This window comes from Lycorma delicatula, chromosome 3 (assembly GCF_047948215.1).
Source record: "Lycorma delicatula isolate Av1 chromosome 3, ASM4794821v1, whole genome shotgun sequence".
Lineage (NCBI taxonomy): Eukaryota > Metazoa > Arthropoda > Insecta > Hemiptera > Fulgoridae > Lycorma > Lycorma delicatula.
Window position 1 is genome coordinate 41475421 of NC_134457.1, and position 15905 is coordinate 41491325.

A 15905-nucleotide genomic window follows, 5' to 3' on the forward strand; every position below is an offset into this window, starting at 1 on the left:
AATATTTGTGATCATTAATTGTTTTATTATTGTATTTATCACCTCTGTTATTATTAATCATTTGCCTGGTTGTAATTTGAACAATTTAAATCGATAAACTGTAATTATATAAACACTCTAAATTTTCAACCTCTCAATATCCTGATTGAGCCGCACGGAACAGCGACAATATGAACAAAATTAAAAAATCATGAAAATTTTGTACAGTTCTTTGTACAGTTCAGTTCGCATAACAATCTAATTGAAAAGCAAAAACCATCATAATCAAACAATATCTTATACATAAATTTGAAAGTTTGTTTATCCATTTGCAACAGCAGCATCAAGTGAGAACCAACTGACCAATAAGTTTTAAATTTTCAGGATACATTCATGTGTTCAGGAAGGTTTAAAATCATAAGATCAAGGTCCTAGCCTCCTTAGGGGTTAAGATATTCATTAAAGAAACAAAAATTAGTCCTTTTTCTTCATTATATTTCTGTTATGTCACCACGACAGAAAGCAAGATGACTTTTTTCTTTATTGAATATTTGTAAAATATTTAAAATTCTTACAACCATGAGGATAATGAATGCTTCAGGAGTCCAAATGGCCCCCGAAGCTTATAAATATAAAAAAGATACATATTTTACATGCGCGCTCGTGCACGCACAATATTTTATCAAATTTTAAATGAAGAGATAACTTCTATATTTACAAAAGAAAAAGTATTAAATAAATTAATATTTAAGTATTATTCATTGCATATTGGTATTAATTTATAAAACCGAGTAGAAATTGCGATAACAGAAACAAAGCACTGAATGTAATAAGGAAAAATAAAGAAAAAAGGAAATAATGATTATTCAGATACAGGCCTGTTATCACATCACCATAAAACAATGGAGTTACTGTAAAGCCAATAAATGAAAAAAATAAATAAGTTTTTAGTTCATGTAAATTTAACAAGAAAATAAATGGTATGATAATACATAAATTGATTCTTCAAGAAACTAAGAACAAATATGTCAATTTAAAAGACAATGATGAAAAGATTCTTATAAAACGCGCAGGAATGTTTTTATTTTGCCGAGTACACATTCTCTGCAAAATGTGTACGTTTATTTTAACATACACAAACTCAATTGAAAAAACTGAAAATCATTATAAGGTAAAAAATGTTAGTAATAACCTTGAAAATTGTTTTGGTATTATGGAATGTTATAAAAGGAAAATTTTTTTATATTAATAATTGTAAGAAAATATTCCCACCATGCCGCCTGTTTGGCTTCATGAACAAGGTTAAAATTTAATTATCGATGTATCTAACATCAGACAAAACCATAAGGACCTTAATAATAATTTTGCGATGCATATTTCATACAACATAATAGCAATATAACAAAAATATCACACAACCATACATACAGGTTACCCTGAAATGTACACAGAGACTTCGGTAATAGATTCCTACACTAAAATAAGGAAAAAAATGTTCTTATAACCATATGACCAGTAACACTAAATTTTTCATGAATGTCATTTTATGTTTTTTCAATATAAATTCATTTCTCCACAGTGGATTTAATTACGTTAACACAATTTCATAAATAAGCTTAATCCGCATGAATTTTTATCAGGGCTGAATATGGCACTTGCAAACATAATGGGCACAGTTTTGTATGCAAGTGCACACATAAAGGGCACCACCATAAATGTAGCTGCAATCAGCACTGTCTATTTAGTCTAATTTCATTGCTTTATACATTGCAATATGAATGTGGCAAATCAAATAGAACAGAGTGAAGTTCAAGAAAACAGCAGTTCATATCATTTAAAATTGAAAATCATTTAAATGTCTACAGTGATAGTGATGACTCTGATTAGGTTGGTGGAGGAAAGTAGAAAAAATCTGCAGCAAACACAACTATACTTTCTAAGGATGGGAAGATTCAACAGAAGGTGGAGCTTCCACAACATGAACGACAAGCTACCCAAAACATTATCAAAAATAAACCCGATATCATAAGATATGTATTTTCCAGGATAACATATTTAGCAAGTTCGTTTCATTTTATTTCAACTCTATTGAAAAATGAAGCGATAAAAAAGGACTCCGAATAGCAATTTTCCTACATTAAAGAGCTCTGAATAGTAATTATTCTAGATTAAAAAGTCCCTGACTACAATTAAATATTTTTGTTGAAGGTCAAAATTTTCTTATTTATGTAAGACCAGTGAGAACTTAATCATTGGACAACCTGCCTATTTCTGCAAGAAAAATATATTTAATAAATTAAAACTGTCTGAAAGTTGATTGGTCACTCATATTTTATTTAATTAAATATTGCGTAACAATGTTTAGTCATTTATTTTCATACCTTGTTTTCTTTCTTGGCGTTTTTTTAGTTCAATTTATTTATATATTTTTATTTTTTGGCAGTCGTGTCTTTTAATTTTTATAACTGTTTTTATTATTTTGAATATGATAATGCTGCACTATAGTTTATTGTGGATATGATAGGATGATAGTGCGTTGTGCAATATTATTACGCTATGCAAACCACGTGGTTCAACTAAAAGAAAGTTTTCAGTCATTAAACAACAATTAATTGTCTTATTTAAAAAAAATCTGAAATAGTAAAATACACATTTTTTTTTCTCATTAGCTACTGTACTTTTAATAAATTTTTGTTAAAGCATTACACAGTACATACATTACTAATGCACAATCAATCTATTTCAATGTACAGTTTTAGTGATAGTGAACATTTTTTATATGTAGATAGATATTTTGAATAAATTTCTGACTATTACTTTTACCAGGTACATAATAGTGTACAGTGTAAGTATTTTGAATAAATTTGTGGATATTACTTTTATCAGGTAAGTAATAGTGTACACTGTACGATTACGTGATTTTAACACATATTACTTTATAAATATTATTTTTGGATTAAACACAATTGTGCTATGATTTTGGATTATTCACGATCCTCTTCCTGGTTATTATTGCTGATAATCAGGAATTGACTATTTTTATTTTCTACTTTGTTTATTTTTACAAAATGTATTTTATTTTGTAGGCACACAATTCCAATGTGATTCAATTAATTGATGTCAGTAATGACTGAAACCAAAAAGAGCATTACAGCTGAATAAGTCTGCTAGCAAGACTTAGAAAGATTTTCGTAAAGGTATTTGGGTTCTTTTCAGTTATCTTCCTGCCACATACTTATTGGGTAGGTTAGGTAATGTGCTGGAAACTGGTTCAAAAATTACAGATTACCTTTCTTAACTGTGGTTAAGTTTTATTTACTTTAGGTGCGAGAAACATCATCGATTACATGGTGTAAATGAGAACTGGATATGTTGGATGAAATGACCGTTGATTGGAATGACTGTTTACTTTCTCATTTGCATTCCCAATTGTTCATTTTCAACGTCGATGAAAGGAATTGAAAAACACATAAACAGTGGAAGGATTAATGGTGTACACAGATTAGTGGCAATGGATTACAGCAGTAGACTAGTGAGCTGTTTGATTAAAACATTGATTTATACAGTGATTGTATGTGGCGGGCAGATAACCAATAAGTACTGATATTTGTCTGGAGTGTAACACTAATGGCAGTAAAACATGGACAACAAAGCAGAAAAGAAAAGAGGCGTTAGAAATATGAGTATGTTTTTACATGGTGTTGAAAATCAGATAGGTTGTTAAAACATGAACATCTAATCTAAGACAAATACGAAAGAATGAAGTCTGTGGCAGAATCTTGTGAAAAAACAGGCTCAGTTGGTGGTAATACTCACTCATGATAAGTAATCATGAGTAATAGTGACACATACATGAGTAATATTTTTAAAAGGGAGAATAGTTTGACAGAAGAAAGAGAGATAAATTTAATATTACTCACTCTTGAATATAACTTTTCTTTATTGTGTGACCACAATAAAGGCAATAAAATATATATTTTAATCAAATTATTAAGTACATTAAGCTATACAAACCCAATATAATAAATATTACCACATTAAGTAATCTGATACAGAAAAAAGTCTTAAACATAATAAATAATACCAGCACTGGTTAATCTGATTAGGGAAGAATAGAAATAAATATAAAATTCCTATCATAAACAGGGAACAAATTGAAAGTTATTCTAAAATGATCAACTGCTATCAAATTGTTAAGTAGGCCTACTCATTATCTAATTATATTGTTTTATAATGTTATCTGTTAATATTTCTAATTTTTACATAATTTCAAAATTATTCTTTTTTTTTTGTAGGGCGAAAAAGATTTTCATGTTATCATCGCCTAGAAAAACAAAATGTGAAATATAAAAATAAAAGATAAAATCTAATAAGACACTAAGAAAACAAAATTAAAAATATAAAGCAAAAACGTAAAAACAAAATTAAAATACTAAAAAGACGAAATAAACTTAAACTAAAATGTTAAATACAAAAATATACAACTACCGTACAAAAATTTAATAATATATATACAATATTTTACTATGGCCATCAATATTAATTACATTCACTGTATTTTTAGCTGTTTTTTTTTTATAGAAATTTGGGGTAAAAGACATAAAACTGGGATGGAAAAATACACTATTTTATATATGGTTAAAACAACTTTATTAAATGGGTAGTAAACATATAAGGTTTTTAAACACAAATTGTAGATAATTTGATTCCAGAATAAAATGATATGAATACGCAACAAAACTTTGCAGTTTAAATTTTTTATTTATTTATTTTTGGTAAACTCTAAAAATACATTTCTGGGATATATCCGTTTTTCTATTCTTTCCAGTTCTGGGATTTCCGCACTAAATTAAATGTGAAGTATTTGAAAGTATTTACTTTTGAAGCATTTTTACTACCTTAATTAGGATCACAAGAATTACAATCTGACTTAAATTTACTAACAGCACAGAACTCAAATCAGGCAAAATCTTTCGCCAGCTTACACTTGCTAACAAAGCATTTCTGAACCTATGTTTATCTAAAACTTTATTTTGATCAGCAGAGCATGTCCTGAAAGTCTGTTCTGAAATTCTTTGTGAACCACCCTGAATATATATATATATATAAAGTGCCACTTCAAGTCATTTCACATTTAGCCAAAAATTGAAATGCTACTAGACAACTGATCATGAAGGTTTGTATCTGAAATGTAACATGAATACAGAATGTTTCTCTAAACTAGTTATAAAAATATGTTATGTCAAGATGGAAAAGAAAGTGTAAAAAACTACTATTTCATCAGATATTAAAAAATGAGATAGTTTAACAGAGCAATTTAACCACAGCTTAGAAAATCTGATGATACAGGTGAGGATGAGTATCATTCTTAAAATATAGCAACAACAAAAATAACCAAAATAACCTACTGTTGGAGAAAATTGTGAACTTAACTTCGTCAACGATTTGGTAAATTATCCTAAATTCTTGCACAGATTTAACATTTTCAGGATCCTCTTCTCAGTAGTATTAGCTTTCAATGTAGAAGGCACTAATAATGTTACTTTGAAACTCAAACCTCCCAATTTAACAGCACTTTACTCCCTACTCAACTTTTACATAACAGAAATGATAAAATTACAAATGTAAATTAGCATAAACTGCTTCAAGCTCCTACATTTTTCTCTTACCAAAGGAAAGGACATCACTCTTTTTTTCAGTTTCAGATTAAAACTCTAATTTCACAATAAGATCAGTTTTACTACAAAAAAAAAAAACCTAACCTAATGGAAAATAAAACAAGTACATGTGAACAATAAGTAAAGCAAGTCATATCTACACGTTACAATTCAAGCACTCATATTTTTTTCTATTAAGATCAAATTAATAGATATTTATTCACAATTTATATAGAAGGAAGATAAATATTTAATCTATCATCCATTTGCTTAGGTCATTAATTGCTACAGCATATATGGCTGAAGGATCTATCATAGGTAAATTTAATAAAATACAAGGGTAAGTCAATTATCCGCAATGTAGATATAAATTTTATTGCAATACAAAAAGGAAACTTACATGTACATCATTTTTCACACATAGTCCCCTTGCATTTCAATGCACTTAGTCCATCGTTGCACAAGCTTCCTGATGCCCTCATAAAAGGTTTTTGGTTGCGCTGCGAGCCAGGAATGTACCACTTCTTTCACCGTTTCGTCCGAGGTAAATCGACGGTCCCTTAATGCCTCTTTGAGTGGACCAAACAAGTGGTAGTCAGAAGGGGCAAGATCAGAACTATACAGAGGATGAGCCAGTACTTCAAAGTTGAGTTTCTGGAGTGTTGCAGCAGTATGTGGACGGGCATTGTCATGCAACAACACAACACCTTTTGACAGCAGTCCTCGGAGTTTGCTTCAAATTGCAGGCTTCAGCTTGGCAGTAAGCATCTCACTGTTTATTATCGTGCCCCTCCTCATAATACTCCAGTACTGGACCTTGTGAATCCCAAAAAACTGTAAGCAGTTTTCCTGCGGATGGTTGGGTCTTAAACTTTTTTTTTTTGCAAGCTGAATTTGGATGTTTCCATTCCGTACTCTGCCGTTTACTCTCAGACTCATAATGATGGATCCATGTTTCATCACCAGTGATGATTCTGTCTAAGATGTCCCGTTCGTTACCATAGCAATCCAAATGTTTTTGGCAGATGTCCAAGGGTGTTTGTTTATGAAACTGTGTGAGTTGTTTTGGAACCCATCTTGCACAAACTTTATGAAACCCAAGTCTGTTGTGAATGATTTCGTAGGCCGAACCGTGACTAATTTGCAGAAGATGTGCCACTTCATCAATAGACTTGTCTAAGAAAACCATGTCACATGCACGCTCAATGTTTTCCTCATTTGTGACGGTAAATGGTCGTCCGGCTCCTTCGTTATGTGTAACACTTTTGTGACCATTTTTGAATTTTTCAATTCATTGGTAGAAAATCTCTGTTGTGGCAACACACTATTCCTGTACTGTACCGAAAGTCTTTGATGAATTTCAGCCCCCGATTCACCTTCCGACCACAAAAAATGGATCACTGAACATTGCTCTTCTGTGGTGCAAACAGAAAGCGGAGCAGCCATGGTTAACGGCAGGGCAGCAATAATGGAACTAACCTAGCAGCATCAAACCTGCACAGACATAACAACAATAAACCACGCATGCGTCATCCACGCCAAATGACAGTACTACCAACATAAACAAAAATATAACTAAATTGCGGATAATAATTGCTTACCCTCACATAATAAATGCATTCCTGCCGACAACTTTGTAACCAACATATTTTCTAACTGGAACAGGATGAGCAATTCTTTTATTTTCCAAACAAAGTGAAGAGAATGACTTTTTCTTTTTTAGATGTAACTCAAACACATTCATTAAAAGATGCAGAAAAATGTATTACAAGCGACAGTTAGACCAAATTAAATGTAGTTGTCTTACCTTGCAATCATGGACTAAACAAAACGTTTTATAAACTGATTTTTATTAATGCTATTTATCATAAACAACAAAAAACAACTATTCAAACGACTAAACAAAATAGTCATTTAAATAATTTGTAGAACAATTAAGCTAAAGACTCTTGGAATTGGTACTCTTTTGGAATTTCCCCCAAAATCTTTTCTATTTTTTTCAACGATATATGATGAATGGTATGTAATCAACATAATCTAACCAAACATAACCTACGCTTGCTAACCTCGTCTAATTAATATTACATATACAAATTATATATAACAATTATGCAATCTTTAATGATGGCTAATAGAGTTTGTTCAATTCTTATTTAATGAATTTCTATGGCATCACCAACATACGGATAAAGAAGATTTATTCAACTTGATATTTCAACATATTAGCGAGTTTCATCCTGTAGTATAATTATCGTTTAGTAAAATAAGTATTGTATTGTATTTAGTTATCAATAAGTAATTGTAATTATGATTTTTAATAAATATTATATTGGATACATTATACGAATTTTTAATTATACTCTATCTAATCATTTTAATGATTAGATAAAATTATTCATTAAAAATGCATTTTGATACTGCACAATATTTTACCACTATATATTGCTAAAAAAAATAGAAAATTTTTGGGAGAAATTCTGAAAGGATATGATACTTTTTTATATGATTTTTGGGTATAATCACATTTTATAATTTATAAACACAGTTAAAACTTGCAGCAAAATACAAATATTACAAATCTGTATACAATAATTGGGCAGAATTTTATATTTCCTATAGTTGCAATACAGATCAACCCAAGCAATACAGTTGAAATAATAGATTTAATTTATTTTATAGACAATATTTTTGTGATTATTAGTAAATTTAATACTATTACTATTAATCTTGGAAGACATTTTTAATATGTAAAGTTTTATTGTTTTCGGTTTTGTGGAATAAGATGATTTAATAATAAATCATGTGGTAAGGCCCAACTACACCACATGAATATTTTCAGTACAGATCTTTACTTTAAATGCTTTAGCATCCATGCAATTAGTTTACAATTTATTAAAATCAAACAAAATTATAACCAGAATATTTAACTATAATAATTTATAACAGCAAGTAAAAATTCATATGTTTGCAATAGTTCAAAATTTTACGATAATAAAAAATTAGGATACAGTATCCTAATTTTATTTATTATCAACCTAACTGTTTATTATAGACCCAACTATACTCAATATGGCTAATTTCAAAATTCCATGGGTTTTACTACAATATTACACGTCATACACATAAACAACATGAATCTCCCAATATGCAATAAAGAGTAAAAAATAATTCCGCATAACAGTAATATAAGACAAGTTGGATAATAATATAATGAAAATCTGTGATTAACAAAATGTGAATATTTTTAATTTTTACGTAAACAGAACTTTAATATTGCAACAATTACGTTTGTTTTCGTGATTTCTGAATGTTTATTTACTTCAGTGCAAGAAAAAATAAAAATACTGCTTCAGGCTCTTACACCTGACTAATCTTAATCACTCAGTGTTAATGCTAAACTACTCAATATAAGATAAGATTAAACATGATTTTTAAACAAATTGATCCGCCACCTTAAAAATAATTACGCAACAAATCACTGAAAATGAAAGGCTCTGATAATCTAACAAAAGACTGTTACCAAGGTCATAGAAAAAAAAGTAAACATTAAATAAATGTCAAAACTTACCCCGACTAAAACCAAAACTTAGGAATAATATACACTGAAGCCACATCATTATTCAGAATTTATTTGCCACCATGAAATATTCAATATCAAAATTAAACTTCTTTTCTAAACGACTCGAATACATACAATAACACCAACGATTCATCCGCAACAGCAGTTAGCAATTCATTCTCAGTGCTGACAACATAATAAGAATAACAGGAAATGTAAACTGTAGTTTTAATCGCTAACTAAAAAGTAAAATTTAACTACTACAAAATAATTTACAATTAATTCTGATAAAAATAACTACTGTTGTCAATGTCATGTTCTCTTAATATTTTTTATGTCTTAATTTTTTTATAATTAAATTGTTTACGGACTATATAATGAGGGATCTTGCTGAAATTTTCTAGTACTGTTATATGTGTTTGTTTTTTTCTTTCGTAAATGTGTGGAGGCAATGATAAAAAGATTATGTAATGCCTCCAGGTTTTCTGGGTTTCACATAGTGAGTTTACAAAACCGTTAAGTTTATCTATAAGTTCATAGAGGAATTAAAAACATTTCGAATAATTCAGGGGGAACAATACACAGGTTTTTTTTCTACGCTAAATAGTATACATTAGAAGTGATTTTATAATGGAACAGGATACTTATTACAACCTACTGAACTACAATATTTTCTTGTGAATATAATAAAATATAATTATTTTTAATGGTGCTCGCTATCTTAGCGTAAGCAACTAAGGATCGTCAAAAACGTTAAAAATAAGCAAATTCAAGTAGAAAACAATATAAAGAAATTCTTGATAATTTTTTAAATAGGCTACACTTTTAAAAATACAGTACACTTTTTATTGGTGAAACCCATTTTAAAAACTTTACCTTTGCTGGGAGCTGGCTTATAATGTGTTATGCTTAAGAAACTGGTATTGCTAGTACTGAATGCTGTAACTATGTATTTGAATAGGGGTTTGAAAGAATTGTATTATTTATGATGTATTTGAATAAAAAAATGCATGTGATTTAAATTTTTGTTTATTTACTATAGATTTTGTTCCTGTGACCTTTATTATTTAAGATTTTCATGTTGCTGATATTTGTAGTTATGTGACTTGTTTCAATAAGCCAAACTGTTACCAAACTGAATTCATTAGTTCCAATTTTGTGATGTCCATTTTGTGAGTAGGGCTTCTTTCTGCTTATCTTACATAGAACGTATTACAGTCTGAACAGTTAAGATTGAATGCCACAAGTTAATCAGATTTGTTAGTTTTAAGAGAATTGTATCTGATAATATTCTTTTATTTGTACTTCTGTATGCAATGTCAGTTTTGTTTTGTATATATAGCCTGTGGCTGTGTATGAATATGTCAGTTGTGGTTAGTTTTCTGTACTTTTAATTGTGTACTATGATCATGAGGTCCAAGAAATTTATTTCTCCCTTTTTTTATGTTCGGAAAAGAAGGTTATATTTTCATGATTTTTGTTGGTTTCAATAAGAAGTTGTTTTCATTGCCTTATTCTTCCATTTTGAAAAAAGTTAATGTGATATAGGTGACTATAAATAGAAATCATTTTATGAGTATATATGAAGATTTTCACTTTTTAATTTATTGTAGAAATATTTTAACTAACATACCTAAGATTGGCGAGACCATTACTAAATTGAGTGTAATTATTTTATGATTATTTTGTTAATTGTTTCAGTAAATAGTTCTTTACCTACACTCTGTTTGAGATGCTTGATTATTCCAGAAGTGGGAGTTTCTACTCTATATACAAACAGGCTCTGTGAGGACTTGAACATTTTAATTATGTATTTCATCCATGTTATTTTGTATTGTAATGGTTTTTATCAAGGTGTATAATGATATGCAAATGTTATGCAAGTTTATTCTTAACATAACACTAGAGTTAACTCAGATGGATGTAAACTTTTTACAACATTCACCTTCAAAATAAAATGAAATGTGTACTTACAAGGGCAGTTTACAATTGGTTCCTACTTTAAATCCAAAATGGTACCTTTGAACTTACTCCATTTCCAAGTAAACTCCAGTTAAAGATTTCTGAGCGATTCAAGAAGCTTATTTACACATCTACATTTACAACAGTAGCAGCTCTTGTGTATGTAGATATACATTCACAACATTTAATCATTTTGATTTCAGATTTTTAGGACAATGTAATATGGCTAAACTTAAATAATTGTAAATATAATGTCCTCGTAGTCAAGTCATAAGTATTTTAATCTCACAATCAAGAGGTATCAGGTTCAAGTCTTTATGTTGTTTGTTTAAAATTTTATTTATTTTACAAATCCATTAAAATGTAAATTAATGCATAGAGACTGGACACATTCAAAGATGTCCACAAAGTGGAAATTATGCATAGTTTGTTAAAACCACAAACTCAGCATACTTGAAAACTATGTGAATTAATAAATACAACACATTTCAAGTATATTATTTGACCACTTCTGAACTACAATTTTCTTATAAATTTACAATAAACATAAGCAACAACACTGAGAAAGGTGTTGAATTATAGTTCTTATTACATTTTATGGAAGGGTATTTACATGGGTACGTGGAAAACAAATTGTAATTGACCTATAGTTTGATAACAGTTTAAACATGTGAATTTTTAAGTACTTTGTGTCTAATGCTTTAAAATTTGAGAACTTTTTGAAATTAACTAATAAGGGCAGCTTACAGTGCTTACACCAGCTTACAGTGTTGTTTATTTATGTGGAGAATGTTTATTGCTGTAGAGTGTTAGTTTAAATTCAACTTTGTCTCATTTTCGAGTAAACTCCATTTAAAAATTTTTGAGTGGTTCAAGTAACATTTGTATTTTTACAATCATAGCAGGAGGGTCAATCCATTCGAAGTGTCCCAAAAAAACATAAGCTGGTTGCTTGACCAATTCCAAAAAAATTGAAACTTACACACTTGTTTCCTACGTGTTTCAGAATCTTAAAACTATTTTTTTAAATGTTTTATTTAAGCAGTTTATCTGTGGCAGCCACTTTTGTTACAGTGCACAGCTATTTTTGTGATTGTAAGGGCTTACAGAAAAAAATTATTACTAAAATCAATTGGTACTAGAAGGATGAAACAAAAAAAATTTAATCATATTTACTCAAGGTAAAGTATTACTCCAGCGGTTTATTTACTTATCTCTCTTCTTTCTATGAGAAAATTCCCAATAAAGTTGAACATGAAAATGCTAAAATTTCATTTTTGATCATTTTTTTCAAGAGGTAAGGATGGGACCCACAGTTTGAATTATTTTTTTATATGTTAATAGTGTTACCATAAATAATATTAATGATGATATACTTACCCCTAAATTTTTATGAATTTTTGAAAACTAATTTTTTTTTAAATTCAAATTTTGGCTACAAATAACTCTGATGGGGCTGGTGATAAAAATCTCAAATTTTCACAACTGTGTTTATGGCAAGTGTTTTTGTAGATGTTTATGGCAAAAAATGTTTCTGTGTATTGTACTAATAAAAAAGTTATAACGTCTCACAAATCATGAAAAACCTGTTAAAAGCAATACTATTTTGACTCGCTAAATAAGTACTCCAAGGAGCTTTCTTGTCTTCTTTGCACTTTACATTTTTTATATTTAGCCCCTATGTTGTTGAAGTTGATGTTTTCAATATTTAAATTATTAATGATAGGTCATAATTTAATGATAATGTAACCAATACCAGAAACCTAATACAATTTTGATTCAAAAATGCTTGTAAAACTTACCAAAACTGAGATTTCAATGAGTAATCTATATCTTTTCAAGAATTGATTTTTATTTATTTATTTTTTTTTTTGTGAGGAAGGGGAATACCAGTAACGTATGCCCCATAAGGGGCAGTGATGGATTCACCACAGATTTCGCAAGGTATTAATTAAAATGCTTATTTATTCCTGCACCCTACTGACTAAACCTAACCCCCTCCCCACCAACTCCCTCATCTGGAGCCTGACCAGCATTGAAGCATTACCATGGCCCCGGCGGGAGCCTTCAGACTCAGGGGATTTAGAGTCCCCATGCATCATCACTATTGCAGATCTTCACCTCTTCGTCCTCCAGTTGTGCTCTTCTGCCTCTCCCAGAGGACTTTTCCCAGAAACTATCATTCCGCTTGCACTGAGAAATCCTACCGAGTACCCAGCTCAGTCAGCCAGTATTCCAGTTTTCTCTTCTATTTCCTTTGTACTGAGAATATTTGCTACCATACTTGATACCGCTTGCACTGAGAAATCCTACAGAGTACCCAGCTCAGTCAGCCAGTTCTCTCTTCTACTTCCTTTGTACTGAGAATATTTACTACCATACTCGATACCAGTTCCCACTGTCTAGTATCTTTAAACATAAATTCTATCACATTTTCTGGTATCAAGCTGGCTAGTTCAGGTGAGATCCTAAAGCATTCCATCTCAAACAAAGAACACATGTTCCTGAGTATCTTCTGATACACAATAAAGTCAGGTGAGGATCTTCTTTTGAACCTGTTTAGATATGCCCCAAATCCCTGAGAGGAACTACGTGAGGACGTATGAAACCCTCCCACACCCCCTCTGGACGTAGGGTTCAAGTCGCAGTCCAGACACAGATGCTTGGTCCACACTCCTTTAGTTGAGGCTTCTCAAGACTTCTGCCATTCTTCCAGCATTATTTGGTTTGCCTGTTTCTTGGGAACCCCATAGTGAATTCTGCAAATCAAATTAATTCTGAGGCTGATTGGTGGTACACTGGCTATTACTCTGACTGCTATCCCAGATACTGTTCGGCATGCCATAGCTGACATGATCGCCAGTCTACGCTGGAATGACTGTAAATAGCTTCTCTTAATTTCTTGAACTGATCTACTAGCCGAGGCCGCATATAACATGATGTTGCTACTGTTAAAATAACCTTCCATACACCAGTCTGGGTCCAGACTTTGTTGGCATCAGTTTCCTTAGAGTAATCATGGTCCTCTCAGCTTTTACAACAGCCTCCCTGGCATGGGTAGTAAATTTCCAAGATCTCTCCAAGTACACCCCTAAGTACTTAACTTCCTTATCCTCCTTTATTATTTGTCTGTCTACTACAAGAGCCATATCCCTCAATTTCCATCAGCCAACCATTGGCAACACCGCCGTCTTATTGGGAGCCAGCTCCATCCCCCTTTGTCTGAGCCAGCCACTGACTCTCCTTATAGCTTTGTTGGCCAACTCTTCAACTCGGTCCTCTCTATTTGCAACCACCAACAGGATCAAATCATTGACATATGCGACCATCATGGAGCCCATTTTTATTGATCTTTTTCGTCGCCAATTGTAACTTCCCCATAAAGAACCTGTGAACCTCATCACTGAGAATCTCAGTCCACTCCTTTTCCATAATACAGAAAGGGGATAATATCACTCTCTTTGCGTGCTCCTTAGACAAGCAGGAGAGCCATCTACCCCGCTTCTTAGTTGCTATCTGGAAGCCTCTTCCCCAGGGGTCGGAGTCCAAGTCAGAAATTAATTTATTCCAAGCATCTGATTTTGATTTTTTAATTGCAGCGCTTAGTTTCTTCCTAGCGATTTTCTCAGGACTTTGCAGATCGGTACCCACACTTTGTCTTGTTGATGTATGTGATCTAGCTGGGTGGTAAAAATGAACCTGCAGATTGTCATTTTCGAGGCTAATATATACCACTTCCTGATCGTCATACACACAAGCAATAGAATCTTTTTCCTTAAGTGAAAGTAGTACAATTCTTGACACAGGATGGTCTTCATAGTCCTTGGAGTCTGAAGTAAAGTAACATCTTACAATGCCTTCTGATACAGGAACATACTTTGGTAACTTCTAGTACCAACAACTATTTTACAACAGTCAAAACGTTTTTTTTTAGAGTTTCTGAAATCTTAGCTATCTCATCTGATTTAATTAAAAAATACTTAATGTTTTTCAGCTTGTGATTACAAAATAAATACATTTCAACATTTAGTATCTGACTGACTGGCCTTTGCAGGCTTGCCTTTGCCACCTCCTGTTTAGTTGTTCCTCCCACACCATCACAGGCATTTTTTCCATGGGATGATCCAAAGAAGTGCTATTTGGCTTCAAAGTCAGAGTCTTTTTTGTGATTACAAATTAGCAAAATTCTTTTTATTTTTATACTAACTTAAAGCACCATCAGTAAAATAGATGAGTTTTTTTAATGTCTGATGTACTTTCTTGTTATGGTCTGTTAACATTTTTGAAAGCAATAAAATGTTGCTGTATTATGCTTCAAGTGATCACTTAAAATACAGAGACTTTTGTGTTGTAATACATCATTTTCCTTGAAATAAAACACAAAAGGGTGAACTGTGGCTTGGCTGTTGACCCAATGGAAGCTTTGTATCTCATCTTGAACAAGAAATGAAAATTTTTCTGCAAATTCTGTCAACACCAAACATTCTTTTTCACCTAATTCTGATTTTTTCTTTTTGAAAACTGAGCTTGAGATTTTGACACAAAATGGTGAGTTTTCAGCTTTTCCTATTTTTTCTCTGATGATTTGAAAAACTCATCTTTGGTCTGAAGAACAGTAATCATCTATGCCCTATCAACTGTTACCCACTGTTTGTACATTATTGTATCTGGCAGTCATCATACTCTTTGGAAAAGATGAGTATGTCAAACACTGCCTGCTTACCTGGACATTTGGTGCACACATTCAT

The 15905-nt window shown here is 31.2% G+C and overlaps 1 protein-coding gene across 3 annotated transcripts in view; it reads right to left on the reverse strand.

Moving 5' to 3' along the window:
• Positions 1-9379, reverse strand: part of Sap-r (prosaposin) — a 176897-nt gene extending 167518 nt beyond the window's left edge. For 2 of the 3 annotated variants that reach the window (XM_075359692.1, XM_075359691.1), the window contains exon 1: positions 9205-9379. In XM_075359692.1, coding sequence (XP_075215807.1) covers positions 9205-9253 — 49 coding nt within the window. In that variant the 5' untranslated portion in view covers positions 9254-9379. The remainder of the gene's footprint in view (positions 1-9204) is intronic. The other variant, XM_075359694.1, reaches the window with a different exon arrangement.
• Between the last annotated feature and the right edge of the window lie 6526 nt (positions 9380-15905).